The 20,362-nt window shown below is 32.7% G+C and overlaps 1 protein-coding gene and 1 long non-coding RNA gene across 2 annotated transcripts; one reads left to right on the top strand and one right to left on the bottom strand.

Annotated features, from left to right (window-relative positions):
- Positions 1-1,071: 1,071 nt before the first annotated feature.
- Positions 1,072-3,084, bottom strand: LOC130995806 (transcription factor MYB106-like). The gene is made up of 3 exons (XM_057921235.1): positions 2,745-3,084; positions 2,495-2,624; positions 1,072-2,106 (listed from the first exon to the last, which is right to left on the bottom strand). Exons 1-3 carry the CDS (start codon positions 2,875-2,877, stop codon positions 1,377-1,379), a joined length of 993 nt encoding a protein of 330 aa, XP_057777218.1. The 5' UTR covers positions 2,878-3,084; the 3' UTR covers positions 1,072-1,376.
- Positions 3,085-16,194: 13,110 nt separating this feature from the next.
- Positions 16,195-16,884, top strand: LOC130995842 (uncharacterized). Its single transcript, XR_009092292.1, has 2 exons — positions 16,195-16,346; positions 16,526-16,884. It is a non-coding gene; the product is annotated as an uncharacterized LOC130995842 (long non-coding RNA).
- The last annotated feature ends 3,478 nt before the right edge of the window (positions 16,885-20,362 follow it).

The raw sequence follows: 20,362 nt of genomic DNA, 5'->3' as shown, positions 1-20,362 counted from the left end.
CGATGGCCGAGGAGAACGGCGACTACGGGCGGGCGAGGGGCGCCGCTGGGTCGCCGGAAACGGAAACGATTCTGGAGTGGGGGCGGCCGGGCGAGCTGGGATTGGGAATTTGGGATTTGGGATTTGCGAAATTGGAAGGGCCGAAGGGATTCAAGGGAAATAGCTGGGATTGGATTACAACTGTGCCAATATATTAAATAATTTAAAATAATTCAAAATATATTAAATTAATTAATTCGGGTATTTCGGGTATACCCGATACCCGATTTTCTAACACCCTAAATATCCGATCCCGAATCCGAACCTGATTTTTTCGGGTATTGGGTACCCGATACCCGATTTTTTCGGATCGGGTAATCGGGTACCCGATACCCGATCCCGAAATTCCCAGCCCTACTATGGATCGAGGAGGAAATGTGGTAGCCACAATAATAGATCAATCAAATCCTACTAGTTATATATTTTGTGTGTAGTGATGTTGGTTACACGATCTTCTATATATAGTAATTAGTAATTAAGCACTCAATACTCTCTCTCGCTCGTGATTCACGAGGAATCCCAAAATCGATACTGTAAAAACACCATCTCTACTTACATTAATTTAAAACTCAATTTCCAGAGTCGTATATTTATGCGAAATAATCAGACTGAGTTTTTGCTTCGCTTCATCGGGAAACTTTTTGATCTTTCCGAATAAAAATGTGTAATATACATATTGAAAAACCCACGCAGAGAATGTAATAATTTATGGAGAAAAGAGACGAGGGTTTATATATACATAAAACATTTTTAATATACATATATATACAATATACTTTTCGATTTTGTTAGCAAAATTCAACGGATTAGCATAGAATGCTTTTGTTCGTTCGACTTATACTGCAAATTTGGAATTAATGAAGGCTTTGTAGTAGTATTTGTTTTCTTTAGTTTAATTTTAGATAAAAAGATTCTGACATCATGTTTGATCAATCTATATCAATGGACCACGAATCTGGCAAAAATTAAATAAGGATACGCATTTAAAATTGTAAAGGGTCTGATACCTGCTGCGTAGCGAAATGATTACAATAATAAATAAACTATAGTTTTTTGAACTTTTATTCTTACATTAATTTGATGATCCACACTTAATCAAGAAATTAAACACACTCGATCGTAACAAAAAAAAAAAAAAAAAAACTTGGCTAGTCCAACATTGTTAACCCGTCTTAATTGGACGACATTATCGATCAAATTCAGATGATCTAAATCTGAAGACGCATCATATCATATAATTAATGAAGACACACGCAGGAACTATATTAATTAGACGACTAAAACCCTAGCTAACGTAGCACTGAAGCAGGTAGAACTAAACAGCACAAGATATCCACCTAGAAAACGGGGGAACCCATAGGCGAATTCACCACGTTCAGAATATTGCTCCAGTAGTTAACCTTATTATCCTCGAACACTACGCTGTCGGCTTGTCCGGAGCCATGAACATCTCCGAAGCCATCCAAGAAGCTCGGAAACCTTAAGGAATCAGTGTAATTGGTTGCGGAATTAGGGTCTGTCACCGTGACTTGATCATGCAGCTGCATGGAATTCCCCAGCACTGCTATGCCCTTGTTTTGTTCGTCTTGATAGGCCTTCCCGACGTAACTGATGGCGTCGCTGATCAATCCGTTGTCGGAGAAGTTGAGTATGGACGTGGGGGACTCGAGGTTGCCGGCGGAGGCGAAGAGGGTGGCCGGCGCCGGGACCACGTCTTTTCTCCTGGTCCACGTGGCTTGCCACACTTTGAGTATGTCGAGGCAGGGGGGCCGCGCGGCGGGCGGCGGCGCGGCGTTGATCAATTGAGAGCCGTAGGAGTTGGAGACGAGCTGCTTGGACTCGCGCACGATCCGCGCCTCGGCTTCGAGGCGGGCGCTCTCCCATTGAGCCATGTGGCTCAAGTTGGCTATCTCCTTGGGCTGGCTGCAGCCGAGGGCGTGGTTCTTGGGTTTGTGAGTGGTGGGATCGATGCCCATTTTGACCAGCCGTTTTTTCAAGTGAGTGTTCCAGTAGTTCTTGATCTCGTTGTCTGTCCTCTTGGGTAAGTGGCTCGCTATGGCCGACCACCTACAACATCAAAATTTCAATCAAATTAAGATTAAGGAACAACTAAAACGGGGTGGGCCCCATGAATATGAAAGAGACGTGAGGAGCTAAATCCATTTTTGTAGCATGATTGATATATAAGAGTGAAATATTATTTGGAGGGTGACGTTACGCTTAATTTAAGTGTTGTACCCCTTATCAATTACTTCTCACACATGGACACACATTTATGTTGCTCCTTACTGATAAACTATCTAGGCCCTACTAACTGCCAGGGAATTAATCTGTGCCCAATTTAATTCACTAGATTTCCTTTTTTTTGTGGGTTTGTTTTTTCTTGCCAAAAATGCACAGCATCATATTCAATAATCAAATTGGATGATGATGAATCAAGTGATATTTTAATCACCTGTTTCCTAGAAGGGCGTGGAGCTGAATGATGGTCTGCTCTTCTTGTAAACTGAACTTCCCCCTCTTAATATCTGGCCTCAAATAATTCGTCCACCGCAATCTGCAGCTTTTCCCACATCTCTGAAGCCCTGTACCTCCAAAAACAACCTCATCATATCATTATACATACATATATGAATCACCTGCATATGCATGCATGCTATCTAAAATTATATTTAGAAAATAAAATTAAATGCACATATATATACCAGCTTTTGGAGGGAGGGCACGCCAGCTGCCGTGGCCATGTTCTTGGATATACGCTAGAAGCTTCTGATCTTCTTCAGGCGTCCACGGCCCTTTCTTCAAGCCTACCTTATCGCAGCATGGGGACCTGCCCATGTTTTTCTTGTTTTTTCTTTTTTCTTTTCTTTTTCTTTTTTTTTGGTTTTTGGTGGAAGTGTTCAAGTAATCTAGACTAGAGCGAGGTGGAGTTGATGGAGGTTTAGCTAGATGGATGTGAGTTTCTAGCTCTATGCAGTCGTAGAATTTATATAACGATCATACAATTTAATGCTCATGAATACTGTGTTTATAGGATTTGGTATGAACGTGTTTATTGCTACTATTGCAATTTACTTTCCAATGGAAATGAAAAGCTGGATTTTCGAGTGTTTCATTTATATATTAATATATATATATATTATATATATATATATATATATATATATATATATAACTGTTTTTTTTTTCCTTTTTATGTGGTTTAAAAGAATACGATCGAGGAAAAATGGATGATATAGCGATATGTAGGTGTTCGATTAAAAATAGTTGTCTTGTAATGTCAGGGTCGAAGAAAAGCTAGATAAAAAGAAAGCATGTATGTTGGATAGGAATATAGATACATATAGGTATATTTTGATTTTTGGGGACCAATCGTTTTTAATTTCATTTCGGGTGGTTACGATGTATATATATATATATACTATAGTGTAATGTGATTGCCATGATCGTATGGCATAGTTACGATATTTCATGTTACAAAACTTTGTTTGGGATAAAAACGGAAAAAAAGTTGTTATATTTCTACCTTCCAAATGCGATAGTGATTTTGTCTCGACATATAATTTACGTAATCTTTTGTACTTGTAATTTCGACCACTTCTATTTTCAGAGTTCTCACACGACATTTGGAAGGTTGGGTGGTGGTGATGAAGTTGTGAAAGGAGGAGCTGACATGGAAAACTTTATTTGGATCTAATATTGTATTTTTAAATTAAAATCTGATTGAACTGAACTAGCGTGAAGCAATCCATGTCACAAAACTTTTGTTTGTATATAAGTTGTTTATTGCCCGAATGTTAGGGGCAAATATATATTTTCCTATATATATATATATATATATATATAAGAGTATTATATAGAAGTGTCCACTTTTATATTGTAAAATTAAAATCTAGCCTATGAAATAAATATATTAAAAAATGGTCACTTTCATATTGTAAAATTAAAATCTAGCCTATGAAATAAAAATATTAAAAAATGGCCAATTTTTGAGAAAAGTATAAAATTACCCCTAACATTAAAATATAAAAATTTAGTCACTGATCATCCCAAAGCAATAAAAAAAATAAAAATATTACTGCCCCCTACCCCGACCCGGGCCACCCCCACCCACCCCCAAGCCAAATTTTCATTTTTTTTACCCCTCCCCCCAACACCACCCCCACCCCCCGCCCAAGCCAATTTTTTTAAAATTACTTCCCCACCGTTTTTTAATTTACAATTAGATCTATGAATTCATAATTTAATGTTCTTGAATCACAACCAGATTTATGAATTCACAACTTAATGTTCTTAATTCACAACCAAATATATGAATTCACAACCACATTTATGAATTCACAATCAGATCTATGAATTCACAACTTAGTTTTAGTTGTGAATTCAAACTTTAAAAACTCAAATTCACATTCAAAATAAATTCTAGTTGTGAATTCGACTGGTTGTGAATTCACAACAAAAAAAATTGGTTGTGAATTCAAAACAAAAAAATTTTGTTTGTGAATTAAATTTTGATTGTGAATTCGACTGGTTGTGAATTCACAACCAAAAAATTCTGATTGTGAATTAAATTCTGGTTTTGAATTCGATTGGTTGTGAAATGCGCGAATTTTTAAAGGGGTGATGTTTAAAGGGTAAAATGGTAGCAGTGACCATTTTTTAATTTTTTTTATCTTAGTGGACAATTTTTAATTGGATAAATGTCACTTTATGTCCCATCGTTTGGCATCGTTTGGCTGAATTATCGATTATATCCCAACTTTTTGATAATATCTAATTGGTACTCAACCTATCAATATTTTTTAAATTGTGTCCTGCAAAAATTTTTCGGCGTTCGAAAATTGATGTGGAACGCCGGAGTTAGATTACGTGGACTTATTAATCCACTTGGAGTTGCCAGATTTATTATATTTTAAAAAACATTAACATAATCCACATCATCCCCCCTCTCTTCCTACCCCTCCATTAGGGTTTCTGATATCTCAAACAGCGCTATCAGCTCGATTGGGAGAATGTAATCCACTCTATTCCGGTGCAGAACCTTGACTGAGGGAGAGAGGCCATGAGGGAGAATCTGGTGTAGGTGGTGATGAGTATGTAAATGGGGAGAGAGGCGAGGTGGAGGACTCGGTTGAGGACAGGGAGATCGACGGTGGCGGCGGAGAGAGGGAAGAAAGTAAGGATTGGAGGAGATGGACTGAGTTTAAGATGTCTTCTTTCCGATCAAGCAGTAGAGCAACACGCAGCAGAGGATTAGTAAAACTAGCAGAAGGGCTCCAGCTGCAATCAGTATTATATCCTTGGTGCTGAGCTCTCGGCGGTGGCGCTTCGGCTGCGGTTGCGGCGGAGATGAGGGTTCAGGTGATGGGCACGGTGTTGAGGTAGTGTAGCCACAGAGCTAGATGTTGCTGGCGAAGGAGGTGGAGTCGAATTTCTTTGATAGAAAAGATGGAACGGCGCTGGACAAATTGTTGTAGGAGACATCGAATGAAGTGAGATTTGAGAGATTGGAGAGAGAAGATTTCTCCGATAAAATTATTTCCCATCGAATGAAGTGAGGTTTGAATTTCTTTAGGATTTTGCTTTCTGTTAGGGGAAGAGGAAAGGGGGATTGAGAGGCGGTGAGGGATAAACGGGAGGCGAGATCGGCGGCGATGTCGGTGGCGGAAAGGAGGGAGTCTAAGGTGGAGAAGAAGGGGTAGATAGCTAGAGAGGAGGGTGATGTGGATTATGTTAATTTTTTTTTATTAAAATATAATAAAAGCGGCAATTCCAAGTGGATTAATAATTCTACGTAATAAATTTCTGGTGTTCCACGTCAACTTTCGGGCGTCGAAAATTTTTTACGGGACATAATTAAAAAAATATTGATAGGTTGGGTACCAATTAAATATTATCGAAAAGTTGGGACACAATCGATAATTCGGCCAAACGATGGGACAGAAAATGTCATTTACCATTTTTAATTTTACTAAAACAAATAGACTATTTTCAAAATCCACTCTATATATAAACCAACTTACAACTTGGATTTTAACTGTCCTTTTCTTTTCGCGAGATAATTGTTGTTTAAAATCACAAAGTTTGATTTAATTTTTTTTTATTTTTTTAATTTAATTAATATATGTGTAAGTTTTACTTGACTTTTAAAATGTGGCAAATAAATTAATATCTAAACCTTTTAACTTTTTTTTTTTTTTGCAATTGAAACTTCCCCAAATTTCAAACTTTGAATCTCCGAATATTTTTGAAGAATTTTAAATGCAATAAATTAAAAAATCATCAGGTACGTACTTCATTAATTGCTACAAAACGAGGCCAAACTTTTAAATGTTGTGCTAGGGGTGACACTAACAAATTTTGATAACAAATCGATCGCAAGAGTATTTATATTGGTACAAACAACAAAAACTAGTAATTAAATAATCTTGGGTGGTGATTTCATGTGTATGACAATAGTAATTAGCAAAGTAGACAAATCAAGTATATGTATGTTGGACAGGCGGTAAAATGGTTAATACTTAAGGTCAAATGTTTTGAATTCGAATTCACTGTAATACGTCTTTAAATTTAATTAATTATTTATTAATTTATAAAAAAAAATACAAATCAAATTTCTAAACTGTCATAAGTATCACACATCGGTTTCATGATTCGCAACATCTCCAATTATTTTATGCTACATTTTGGATATACTAATATTTAGTTTAATACTTTCTAATTTCGTTATATTTACAATTCGTGTTTGTCTTGATGCTATAGTCATTGTTTTTGTGCACGAACACATATATATCACATAATAAAACGAGGTTTTTATCCAAGTTAATTAATGGCATCTATCAAATCCTAAAATAGCTATCTAATTAAAAATAATTAAGTATATATTTTTATGTAAAATTTTATTTCATATGTTACTTTATTTATAATATTTACTCTATATGAGAAAACCAAGAAACCAAAAAATATATTTTTGTTGTCCTGTTTACCCAAAATTGGCGTTTGCTGTGTCAATATAGTACTTATTTTTTCGGAGGAAGTGATATAATATATATAGGGTGTAGTTCTAGTGAAAATTATATTTTTTTTACCAGAATCTAAGAATTATTATAATTAATGCATCCATGGTTAAAATTAATATACTCGAAAATATAAAATTTTCGTTCCCCTAAGATTTGAACTCATTTGATGCATTCATCCAAATAAAATAATGTATTCACCATAAATCATCATCTTGATGATCGAAGGGCTAAAAATAATTTTACTTGGATCTCTATATATATGTATATATATATATATATATACATACTAAAGATAAGCGTGTTATTTAAGTTCTTAGGCCATTTCCTGTTGAAATAAATTAGTAATTAAACTTGATTTTGTAGTAGATATTTTGTTAAGAAATATTTAGAATAGTAACGAAATAAAAAAGAAAAAAATAGGAAAATTTAGAAATAAGAAATTAAGAAAGTAGAAAAAAGAATTGTCTAGAAATAGAATTAGCTAGAGTAACTAATTTTAACCACAGATTAAAGTCGGTTGATAAAAACTAGCCGACATTGAACATTATATACTCTATATGTTTTGCACGAATTAGTGATGTGAAGTGAACAGAAAAAGGAGTTGAGTTAGAAAAATAAAATCCTCCCACTTAAATTCTTCTCTCCCACACACACACACGTCCACTCACACTGTGCACAAATCACATTTCCTCCAAATTAATTAATTCTTCCACATATATATAGCTGGGATTAATCGAGAATTCTCTATTGACCGTTTTGAATAAGTCAATAATTTTATCAAATAAATTAAGAGACTGTATGAATAGATATATATTCATAAAACACGTCATCTTTAGGATTTGAACCTATACGAAATGTCTGTTCAGTAAAATTAGACTTATTCAGACCGATACGAGATTCATTCTCCATCTCTCAATATTTAATTAAACTTCTCAAGATATAAAATAAGAATCATTTTCAGTCCTTAGATCATCAAGATCTACGGTTGATTTGTAACCCTGTTGGATGAATTTATGGTCCTGAGTTTGAATCTCAAAGGTAGCAAAAATTTATTTTTCACAATTCATACCTTTATACAGCGAATTCATACGTGTTCTACATAAAATTCATACATTAAAAATTGCTTTTATTTCTTATTTTAAGTTGTGTTCTCACGGTAGCCCACCCATGTATATATATATATATATTCATATTTCCAACATTTCCAACACTCCTTTATATTAGTTTATTGGAGCTAATTGTTAAAATAGGACCGTAACTTTTAGTGTTTTTCAAAAAGAGGACTATATATTATGGAATTTGAAAATGAGGACTTTATATTACTAAATTTGAAAATAAGCACTATAGCTTCTATTTTTACATTTACACTCTTATTTAACACATCAAAGTGGGGACTATATCTTCCATCACGGTCCGAAACAGGGGTGTAAATGTAAAAAAATGGAAGCTATAGTCCTCATTTTCAAATTCTGTAATATATAGTTATCATTTTCAAATTCTGTAACATATAGTCATCTTTTTTAAAACAGTGAAAGTTACGGTTCTATTTATAATAAAAGAGCTAAAAGATTATACTTCCTCCGTCCATAAAAATCATGGCATTTTTATTATTTTTGGTGTTCATTAAAATTATGAATTTCCTTTTTACAATATGGTCCCATATATACAAATTATTCTTAATTCAATCTCAACCACTCATTTTATATAATTGTGAGACCCTTTCTCCACTACATAAAACTCACCATCTATTTTATGAAAATTTGTATCCACCAAAAGTGTCATATTTTTAGTGGTCGGATGGAGTAAAGTAAAAAAAAAAAAACACGCATTTTCAATTAAAATCTGTCTATTAGTATTTTTTGTTATAAAGAGCCTAAAATCTTTGTCTATTAGTAGTATTTTTGTTATAGAGGCTCTCAGTGCTAAAGTGGCCTAAAAGCTGTTTTTTCATTTGTTTGATTTTTGTACAAGAATTTGCTGTTGGCTCATCTTGAGATTCCAAATGTATTAATTCCAGTACGTGCCAATTAAAGAAACTGCACCACTTATTCCCCACCTACATATTCCTATTTGTTCCTTTAAACAAATCACTGTATATAAATACATGTAATTGTATTTATCGTGTATATATCTCAAAAAAATTAACAGCAATAATTGTATTTATTGTACAATCTGGAGCCATAATTGTTAATTCCAGAACATTTTGATTCATTAATGTATATAACGTGTATTGCAATTATAATAATCTACTTGGTGTAACTGCAATAGCTAAATAATTTTAGGACTTCATTCAATTAAACCACATGCATAAGGGATTCTCATTTTTCATTTTTATATTAGTTTTTTAATTTTAAATAGTAGTACACTAAGATATTTTGCAAATTTACGTATGCATTTTTTAACTTCCTCCATCAGAATAGATATCACCCGTGATTTGAATCCTCTATTATGTATTTATTTTTCATTTTAGAAAGTCACATGTTGAATAGAAACATCCAAATAAAAAATTATGGTATATCAAATTGAAACGAGAGTAATAATAATTATAAAGCTTATACATAATTTACGTGAGTTTAAATCATAATGACCGCGCATAGCCGGGTGGTACACTAGTATAGTTATAAAGTAAAGGTGATAATGGTCTAATAATCACGATATTTCAATGATTTTTGTAAATTCAAAATGATTTTGAAATTATTTTGATAGTAAATTAATTCATCATCCTTGATTTTCTTTAATGGAATTTGTCGATGATGCGATGTTAGTAATATTATCAATGAAAATTTGAAATGACGTTGTTTTGCTATTAAAAATATTGGATTTTTGATTTTTTTAATTTATTTTTATATCAAAAGATACTAATGTTAACAAAAATGTTTCAAAAGTCTTGTAAAATTACAAAAGATCGTGATTTATTTGGCAAGTAACCTTAAAATATAATATGGAGGAACTAGGCAATAATTTACAGCAAAAGTTCTAAAATTTCTAACCAGTACATTTACTAAACAAGCATTACATGCTTAATCATAAACAACTGTCTTTATATTTAGTAATAATTAGACATTCAAATAGGGGTTCTAATTAATATGAGTCAGATGCTTTTCCATCTAAGGATAGTAATTTAATATTTTTATATTTTGTCAGTCATATTGTTGTTGAGTTATATTTATATCAACGATATTAGGTTGCAAGAGTTTTGTTAGTACGATACCCAATTACTTTTTCTCTTCATATTTAAGTTGTAAGAGTTATTTTGTGGTACAGGACTAGTAAATTTGGTTAGGTGGTGATTTGTTTACGAGAGTGTGGGCCCATGTAATTAACAGATGATGGACAACTTCAATTTCTAAGGGTCCTAGCTAAAAAATTGTTGCTTATCAGTTACTATCTTTCATAGGAAGTAGTGTTCTAATATGTAATATTGATTTTTTATTTATTTACTTATGTCCATGGACAAGAATAGAAAATATATTTGTTAGATATATACCTAAACTGGATATATTAGATAAAGAAAACACGCATGCAACCACCGTTTTTAACAATCTAATTTTTTGGTCTCTTTGCAGTTCTAACAATCAAATAAAACCAAATTACGATCGAATTAAAACCAAATTACGATCGAATATATTTATTACGTATTTGTTTTAGTTTTTACGGTCTTTGATTAATAACGACTAGGTTCAATTCATATAGTTTGTATCCTAAATGATTAAAAGATAATTGAGTTTTCCAATCAATATTTATTGATAACATTGCAATTAACTTTAGAATTATCCTAATGAATACAATCTTGGATTTCAGTTTAATCGGGATTCCAATATAAACGGAAGAGTTCAAATAACTTTTATCTCTCTCTCTCAAGACAAAAAAAAAACCAAAAAAAAAAAATTCATGTCTTTAAACATATCCTTTCCACTTACTCACTCTACGCAGGCATATAATAATAATAATAATAATAATAATAATAATAATAATAATAATAATAATAATAATAATAATAGGGGTAACGATGTCTAAATATATAAGTATTCATATATTTTTGATTTTGCACATGAGCTTAAAATTGTGCTTCTAAATATACATTTTCATTTTGTTTTCTTTCGACTTTGCACGTGATAAATATTTTCAACGAATAAATATTAAGGTGAAAGTTGGAATTGTTTACGTGACTTAAATGGAAGTCACGTAATTAGATAGTAGGTTAATTACACTACAAGAATACAAAAATACATAAATAAATCAACAATAAGTGGGACATGCAGTCTAGGGCTGCATGTCACACTTCTTGTTGATTTGTTAATGAATTTTTTGTGTTATTATAGTGTAATCTTTCTAATATCAAATTACATTAAGAAGACTTTTCGATTTTCATCTCAATATTTATTTGTTGAAAATATTTGTTGTATATATGAAAGAAAAAAAATAAAAGCTCATGTAATTAAACTTAGGATTTCAAGTTTTGTGTAAAATTTTGTGTATTTAGAAACTATATCATAAAATATATGAGAAAATATATGTATTTCTATTTAAGCTTAGGATGTTTTGATGAAAATATCATCAATCGCATACAATTCTAGACAACCTTTTTTCAAAAAATATTAACAAGTCGATACTAAGGGTGGTACGGTGCGATATATCTTTCTAAATTCGTCATACCTTATATCTTTATTTTTTATATGGAGAAATCTCATACATTCGTCTTACATTTGGTCTGGTATACCTTAATTACGAGATAAAGAAATCTCATACATTTACTGTATCTTTGGGATCACTATTTTCTTAGCAACAAAAACTGCAACTAACACAGTGTAGTTGTAGCAAATAAACAGTAAGCAGATATCGTATCCACAAGGAATGATAAACGAAATTACTCTAAGTAATCCTAATAAAACTCTAACAATATCCAGACAAACTCAAATATTATGGATGAAATAAAACTAAAATCAAAATTATGCAAATAAAACCGGAGAACAAATCAAATTATAAAAGACTCTGACCCTAGGGATGTACTATCGCTAATCAAACACATGCATTCAATCTATTGATTCAATTACCAATTTTAATCCAGCCCTGATGAAAGATCACAACACTATTCATAATCTTCTCTAATGAACAACTATGAAAGTAGATTAATAAACCCTTATCGTATTCAAGACTCAAATGAATAAATTAACTCCAAATAGCACACAAAGAATAGCTTCCTATAGCCCACCTATTGCATTCAAGACTCAAGGCAAAACTATATCATGCATTCCTGAATCGCCTGAACAATTATCACATTCAAGACTCAAACTGAACAGCTAGACATGTAAATTATTGGCCAGATAATTCACAAGAAAACAAGTACTAGGAATCATGAATCACAAGCTGGAGGGAAAATTGATATCAATAAATCAACCACACATATTTAATCAACTATGTACAAACCCTAGGTTCATATAAAAGAACTAGCCAGATATAGCAAAATAAATCAAAAGCAATATAAAAACTGAATTATATAAAACCCGAAATAAAACGAATGTGACAGCTTGAATCTTCAATCCTTGCAGAAATTCAATCCAAGCGTTCAAAACTAAAAAACAATAAAGAGTAAAAGCTATGAAACTGAAATATGAAGTCTGGACCCCTAAATAGGTCAGTAATGAGCCCTATATATATATAGACACATGAGAAAAATACAGTGCAGAGCTCTAAAATAACTGATAAAAAATGCAAAAACCTAAAAAATACGGACAAAACGACGACCCGAACGACGACCGCCGTTTAGGTAGCCGAAATCGTGCTAAAAAAACCCACAAAACGGCGGGCGCCGTTTCTCCAGAGCAAAGCATGAAAACAAGACAGAAAATTCGGCGGGCAACTCGGCGACCGCCGTTTTGCTCGTCGTTTTCCTTCACAAAAAGAGCCAAATTCGGCGACCTACTCTACCGGTCGCCGTTTCTGGACTACTACGCGCGATATTTTTGTTTCAGCCATATCTTCCTCGTCCGAACTCTGATTTGTAATCTATTTGCGCTCACGAACTCATCTTGTGACGAACTACAACTTCTATTTCAGACCATTTTTTCAAATTCGATCTCAAGATTCCTGTAAATTCCATTAAAGTTCGAGCAAGTATCATATTTCACAAGATAAAACAATATAACTACAAAACAATCATCCAACACTCAATTTCCTATAAAATTGACATCATATGAACACTAAAAACCATGGAAACATGAGTGTTATCACTTTGTTTCGGTATACCACACTTTCACAATATACCAAAATAACCAATATACTAAAATTGATAACAAAAAAAAAATCAGTACAATATACCAATAATTTATTTATTTTTAATATGTTTATTAGATAAATAACATCTAATAAATATTATAACATAATAATAATTAAAATATATCACAAATTAACAAAAAAATAAACATTATCCACATTTGAAGTCTCGTCAATAAAACTTAAACACAATAACATAAACTTTGTAGTTTTTTTTTCACATCTAAGCAATTTCAAAATACAAGCCTATACAATATAACTATGTAATTCACATAAGGTGATTATTATATTATAATTATGTTATAATATTAATATAAATAATACTATAATTTGATTATATTAAATTGTATAATCTATATATTATATTTGTTTTCATTTTATATCATTTGATTATATTTATAGTGTTTACTACTTGTATATTTAAATATTAGTAATAAATTATATTTATGTTATAAGTTAGATATAATTTATTTTAGAACAATAATATTAGCTATAGAGTATACAATATAATTATGTTACTCACATAAGGTGAAAATGGAGGCAATATCGCGTGCCGTAGGCACAAAGTGCCCGACGATCCTCGCCTCGTAGGCACACGTCGCCCAACGGGGCTCGCGAGCGCTTGAGGCACCCTGTACCCGACGGGGCTTGCGCGTGCCAGACGTGCATCGGGTTCCCGACGGAGCTCGCGCGCTCCCGACGAGCACCGGGTTCCCGACAGGCATCAGGCGCGCCCGACGGGCATCGCGCGCACCTATGGCACACGGCTCCCGCACCGCGCGTGTTCAAGGCAGCTCGCGCTCGACACACGATCCTCCTACACTTGTGTTATTCCCCAACACTTGTTTTATTTTTTCAACTTTTTGAAGCACCCAAATGGAGAGAAAGCCCCATAGCGTCATGTGGTGAAAAAATAAAAGGGGGAGGGACGAATCGAAACGACAAAGGGCTGAATCTCAGCGGATCGTGGCAGCAAGGCCACTCTGCCGTTTACAATACATCGTCGTATATTTAAGTCGTCTGCAAAGGATTCTAACCGCCGCTCGATGAAAATTGTACTTCAAGGCGGCCAACGTGGTTATTCCACCACGAGGGCTTGGCCTACAACACGTGCCCTTGGGGGCCCGAAGGCCCCTACTGCGGGTCGGCAAGCGAACGGCCGGCATATGCATCGCTTCTAGCTGGGATTCTGACTTAGAGGCGTTCAGTCATAATCCAACGCACGGTAGCTTTGCGCCACTGGCTTTTCAACCAAGCGCGATGACCAATTGTGTGAATCAACAGTTCCTCTCGTACTAGGTCGAATTACTATTGTGATACTGTCATCAGTAGGGTAAAACTAAATTGTCTCACGACGGTCTAAACATAAGGTGAGTATTATATTATAACTATATGATAATATTAATATAAAAAATACTATAATTTGATTATATTAAGTTGTATAACATATTTATAATATATTATTAATTTTTACATCGTTTCATGATATTTATAGTCTCATACTTTTATATTCATATATTATATTTATATATAATAAACTACATTGATGTTATAAGTTAGACCTAATTTATTTTAGAACAATAATCTTAATTATTGACTAATGCAATATATAAAGCAAATACATTCTTTAATACTCACTCCGTCCCACAAGAGTGTGCATCACTTTTGATGACATAATTTTTTATAAGGGGTATTGGCCTATAAATACTCGAATTTTTCCCATTTTTAAGTTTTGCACTCTAACTTTAAAATTTGCCTATAAATACCTAAACTTTGCATTCTTTTTGATTTTGCACCCAACGGATTTTTAGTTTTTACCTTTAAATCGTTGACGATATCACCGCCAGATTGACACCCCAAATCATACAATTACATGTTCTAGATTCCACATTGACAATAAAATTATCTGCTTCATTATGCACTTCAAACTTTTCCTCTCAATTCAATTTCCATGTCAACGATTTGGGGATAAAAATTCGTCAGGTGCAAAATCATGGATGAATTCAAAGTTCAGGTATTTATAGGCAGATTTTAAAGTTGGGGTAGAAAAAGTTCGAGTATTTAGATGCTAATACCCCTTTTAATAAAATGTTAGATGAATGTATTGGGAGTTGAAAAAGTGATTCACTTTATTATAAAATAAGAGTAAAAAATAAGAAATTAGTGATAAGGTAGTGTCCAAAAATGACAAATGCACACTCTTATGGGACGTCTCAAAATAAAATATCATTGTCAATTGTTATATAAATTAGTTGCAATTTATTTTATAATTATAATCATAACTATAATCGTATATTAACTCTGTATTTTATACTATATGAATGATCCCATTATAGATTATATATATCATTACATAATATTAATCAATACTTTAAAAAATATATACATAATTATATATTTTAAAAATATAGATTTTGATATGGTATATACCGCAATTTTTGGTATACACGATATATACTGCAATCATCTACACCGAGACAAGGTATGATACTATATCACTGATACATACATATTTGTATATCGATGATGCTATAATACATTGTTTTAGCATATACCTTTAATACGATATTTATAGAACTTTACTACCGTGATATCGATATACACTGATATATCTCGTTATTTGAAAAATCTATATTTTTACCTTAACGAAAATCTTTGGTATGATATCATACTTTATCGAAAAATTCGATATACTTTAAATTTTATATTTTACGATATTTTCGATACAGTATAATCCATACCTAATTTTTGGTATATTTTCCGACCATATTCGATACCTTGAAGAAAAGTAGGTCGATACGATGGTGAAACGGAAATACGTACACACATCAAATATAAAAGAATAACTTATTTTTGTAACGCCACATCACAATGAAACGTTGTCGTAATACTAACTAAACGGTATTGAGCCGATCCCTACTGTCAATAGTCAACCTTTTCGCCGCCTTTGCAGCCGCCGCCAATCGGAGTTGCTCTCCAACTGACGTGAGGTTCCCTTTGCTGCAATTGGAGGAGGTGCCATTGAGCTCCCTTGCTCTCTCTCTCTCTCTCTCTCGTGTTATTCTTTTTTCTCTTTTATGTTAGATTGTAGTTTGATTTCCTATGCAAATTTAAGAGGATTTTGTTTAATCCTTCGTGTCTTTCACGACACCGAGTTTTTGTATGCTTCTAATTTCGATCACTTTCGATTTCAGAGCTCAGACAGCATTTGTGGAAGGTCATCAATGGGGTAGGTGATGGAGAATGGGAAGACAGCTGATGTGGAAACTGTTCATTTACTTTTTCATCTTTGTCTAATTTCTAACTACCTCGTGCAGTCGTGCTATTCTCATGGTCAAATTTCATAGTATTATTTTATTCTCTTGAAAAAGAAAAAGGAAAAACATTCCTACTCCGGGATTTTTTTTTCTTTCATAGTAAAAAAAAGAAAAGAAATCTTGTGTATTTTTTTTTTTTGGGTGTTCGGATTATTTTTGTTAAAAGACCCAAAATTAAGATACAAATGTGTAATTTTCCTATATTTAATTATAAAGCAACCTGACATGTCGTTATACATCTTTGATTTTTACCTGTCGCGTCGCATAGTTGTTTTCTTTGTCCTTTTTTGTGTCATGTTGCAGTTATTGGAATATTAATAATATTAAGTTTTTTTTTTTTTAAATAAGGGCGTAAGTAATAAATTTCAGTATTAAATCATAAGAGTATTTATATTGGTAAAAACTAGTAAATATCGTTAGGTGGTAGTTATTGATATGATTATGAGAGTATGGCCCAAGTAATTAACAAATTTAGACAAATCAAATTCTCTGTGGTCCCAAATATTTCATGTGTGTTGCAGGTTTCCCTACACCTACAATTATTTATATGCTGCATTTTATCGGTGTTTAATTTTGAAAAATAACTTAAATACTAGATTAAAATAGTATGATTATTATTAGACTATCCCCATTAGTGATTATCCCCATTAGTGACTTTTCCTCAACCCAACCCTCAATTAAAATATGTATTTCTCTCTCTTAAAATACACAACTCAACTTTCATCTTGTTTCTGTTGCCATCAGTGACATTCACATGACCTAATTATTTTTCTATTTTATAGTATAAAATTAAAAGATATATTAATATATAATTAAGTGGCACCAATAAAAGAGTGCCACATGGCGATGCCATTCTCATGACATTAGGTTGGCTAGCCAACCAAAAGTCATGTATACAAAATTATATTTTTTTGATTTATTTTACAATTATAAGTTTTTGTCTTTTCCCATGACTTTGGTGACAAAGTCACCAATGGGAGTAGTCTTAGATAGCTCGAAATTTGATTTCGTGTTCACTTTTAAGTTTGAATTAATAATTATATTAAGATAAGATCTTTCATGCAAACCACACACACACACACATATATATATATATATATATATATATATATATATATATATATATATATATATGTCACTCACATATTTTAATAGGACACTTGTAAGTATCATGCAAATTAGTAACATTACAAATATCTTGCTATTGTCGGAGTCAAAATTATAGTCAATTGAGCTAATATATCTCACCATAAGCTGGTTTGACAAAAAAAGAAGAAGAAAAAAAAGAAATATTAAAATTTTCACTATCTGTGTGATAACGAGCATGTTGTAGTCACGACTCAAGACACTGTGGCTGTACTTGTAGCTGTGGTTCCACAACTGAAGTAGGGGTAGGCTCTGCTAGAGTAGTAGTGGCAACAAGGGTTGCAAAACCGTGCCTTCTTGTATGGGTGTGCGAAGCAACGGTCGATTTAATTGTCGATTTAGATGGTCTCAAGTGAAATGGCGTTATACTAATAGCTGATATGGGGAGTAAAATTATGACAAGTTTTCTTATTATTGCCAAATTAACTTTTGAGGAGATATGTCAGCCTCAGTGTAATGGAATTTTGACTCGAATTATAAATTGATCAACGAAAAAATAGAAATATCTAGTAATAAAGATAAAAATATTTAATTATATAACTTATCGATTATAAAAAGTAAACATCAAATTTGAGTACAATAACATATAGTTATACTGTCTACTTTGAACTTCATCAATATTTTTAGGGTTTTTTTCAAATATGCTACACTACTTTTTCTATTTTCAGATAACGGGGTTTGTTCTTTCTAAAAGAATTAGACTTTTCATATAGTCAATCTATTCGATAATATAGTCAAGAATCTTTTAATAAAAAAGTTAAGTTCAGTTTAGATAAATATTTTAAATCTCAAACTATTTTCATATTATTAAGTATTTTGAATTATCAAAAATATTTTTTTAAATAATGAATTATTAAATTACGTTCTTCGTTCATTTTTTTATAACTCCGAAAAGCTGACATGGCTCCTCGAATGCCATAAATATAAGTGAACTTTAAAAATATCCTAATAGAAATAGGAAAAATGAAAACTATCCACTAAAATTAGGGTTAAGCAGAATCAAGCTGACCGGACCGAACCGATCGTTCAATCAGTTTCCATAGGATCAGAGCTTGATGCAGCTGCCACCTTCTTCAACATAACTATCTCTGATGGCCATTGGTAACTAGTTGAAGCCATACTTTGAATGATGTCCATAGCTTTTGAGGTACTTTTTTTTTAAAACAATGAGCCACACCTGCACCTGTGTCCATGAATATCATGGTGTGTTCCCTACAAGCATTGTAGAACATCCTAACTCCTGTGCTTTCATCAAAACCATGGTAACTTGGTTACGGCACTTCCTGAGCTTTTCCTGATATCGTTCCCACGTTTCTGTTAGTGTTTCTCTATACAAAGATATTGCGGTTTGGGTCGGTTTTAAAATAACCTAAAACTCAAATCAAGCTCAACGTTTGATCTGAAAACAAGGCGAAGGACCTCCGAATCATCGTTATAAAGCTCGAGGGTTAAGTTCAAGAAGATCAAGAACACATGATTCTCTAACAAATCTCAAAGATAACTTAAAGATTGTTCAAATATTAACTTGAAGAGAAGAATCAAATGATCAAATAGATATATAATATAGAAACCTGCAGAAATACATTGATCTATAAATAGTGAAGTTGTACGTAATATTGTATTTGTTAAATTTAATACAAAAATTTGTGTTTACAAATTTTTACATGCTCGGTGGGACAATCTCTACATCCCGTCTCTTATTTTCACCGAATCCATCAAATACTAGAATATTTACTACTCTTCAAGAACAAATTGCGATTTTGACAAGACTTGTTAAAGGACTCACAAAAATAATGCAAGAATAAGATGTCAAAATTGAAAAGGCAGAGAAACGAAAGACCATTGATACAAATTACGAGCAAGTGAAGGATGATCGCAAAGTTGACTTATCAATGAAGCCAAAAGCATTAGAAAGTGAAAAGTCTGCGACTAACCAACTTCAAGTCTCTTCTGATGGTTCAATACATATCCATCAACTCAAGGATTTCATCATGAGAATAATCAAAGATAAATTGAAAGGGGCTTAGAAACCATCTTAGATTATTGTTTATGCTCGTGTAAATGTTCTTGCCAAGCAAAGAACTCGTTGTGGTACTCTTCTATCCACCAGTTCCATGGATTAGCCAATCTTTCAATGATGTTGACAGCGGCGAGGAAGAAAATTGGAGAAGATGGGCTCGTTAAAGAGAGAGAGGGAAAAAAAGAAGAAGAAAGAGAACGGAGTAGTTGGTAGTATATCGATGGCGATGTGTCAAAGTGAAGGTTTTAGCGGCACAACGAGAGGATTAGGGCTTGAGAGTGGTACATGCACAGTGGAAAGATTAGGGCTTGAGAGAGAAAAGTACGTAAGTAAGGAAAAGTGAGAGATGATGTGTTTTTTGTGTACAAGAGAGAAGATGAAGGGGGTAATTTTGTTCAAAACACTTAATTTTACTATAATTTATTGAAATTATGTTTGGAGGACCACTATTAATTTTTATTATTTTGTGCGACTATTCTAAAATTTGCCTAAAAAAATAAGTTGAACTCCATTGAATTTAATTTTATTAAAGGTTATTTATGCATATG

The sequence above is a fragment of the Salvia miltiorrhiza genome, chromosome 7 (assembly GCF_028751815.1).
Source record: "Salvia miltiorrhiza cultivar Shanhuang (shh) chromosome 7, IMPLAD_Smil_shh, whole genome shotgun sequence".
NCBI lineage: Eukaryota > Viridiplantae > Streptophyta > Magnoliopsida > Lamiales > Lamiaceae > Salvia > Salvia miltiorrhiza.
The sequence above is the reverse complement of the archived record's forward strand: the minus strand, read 5'-3'. Positions and strand labels throughout refer to the sequence as shown.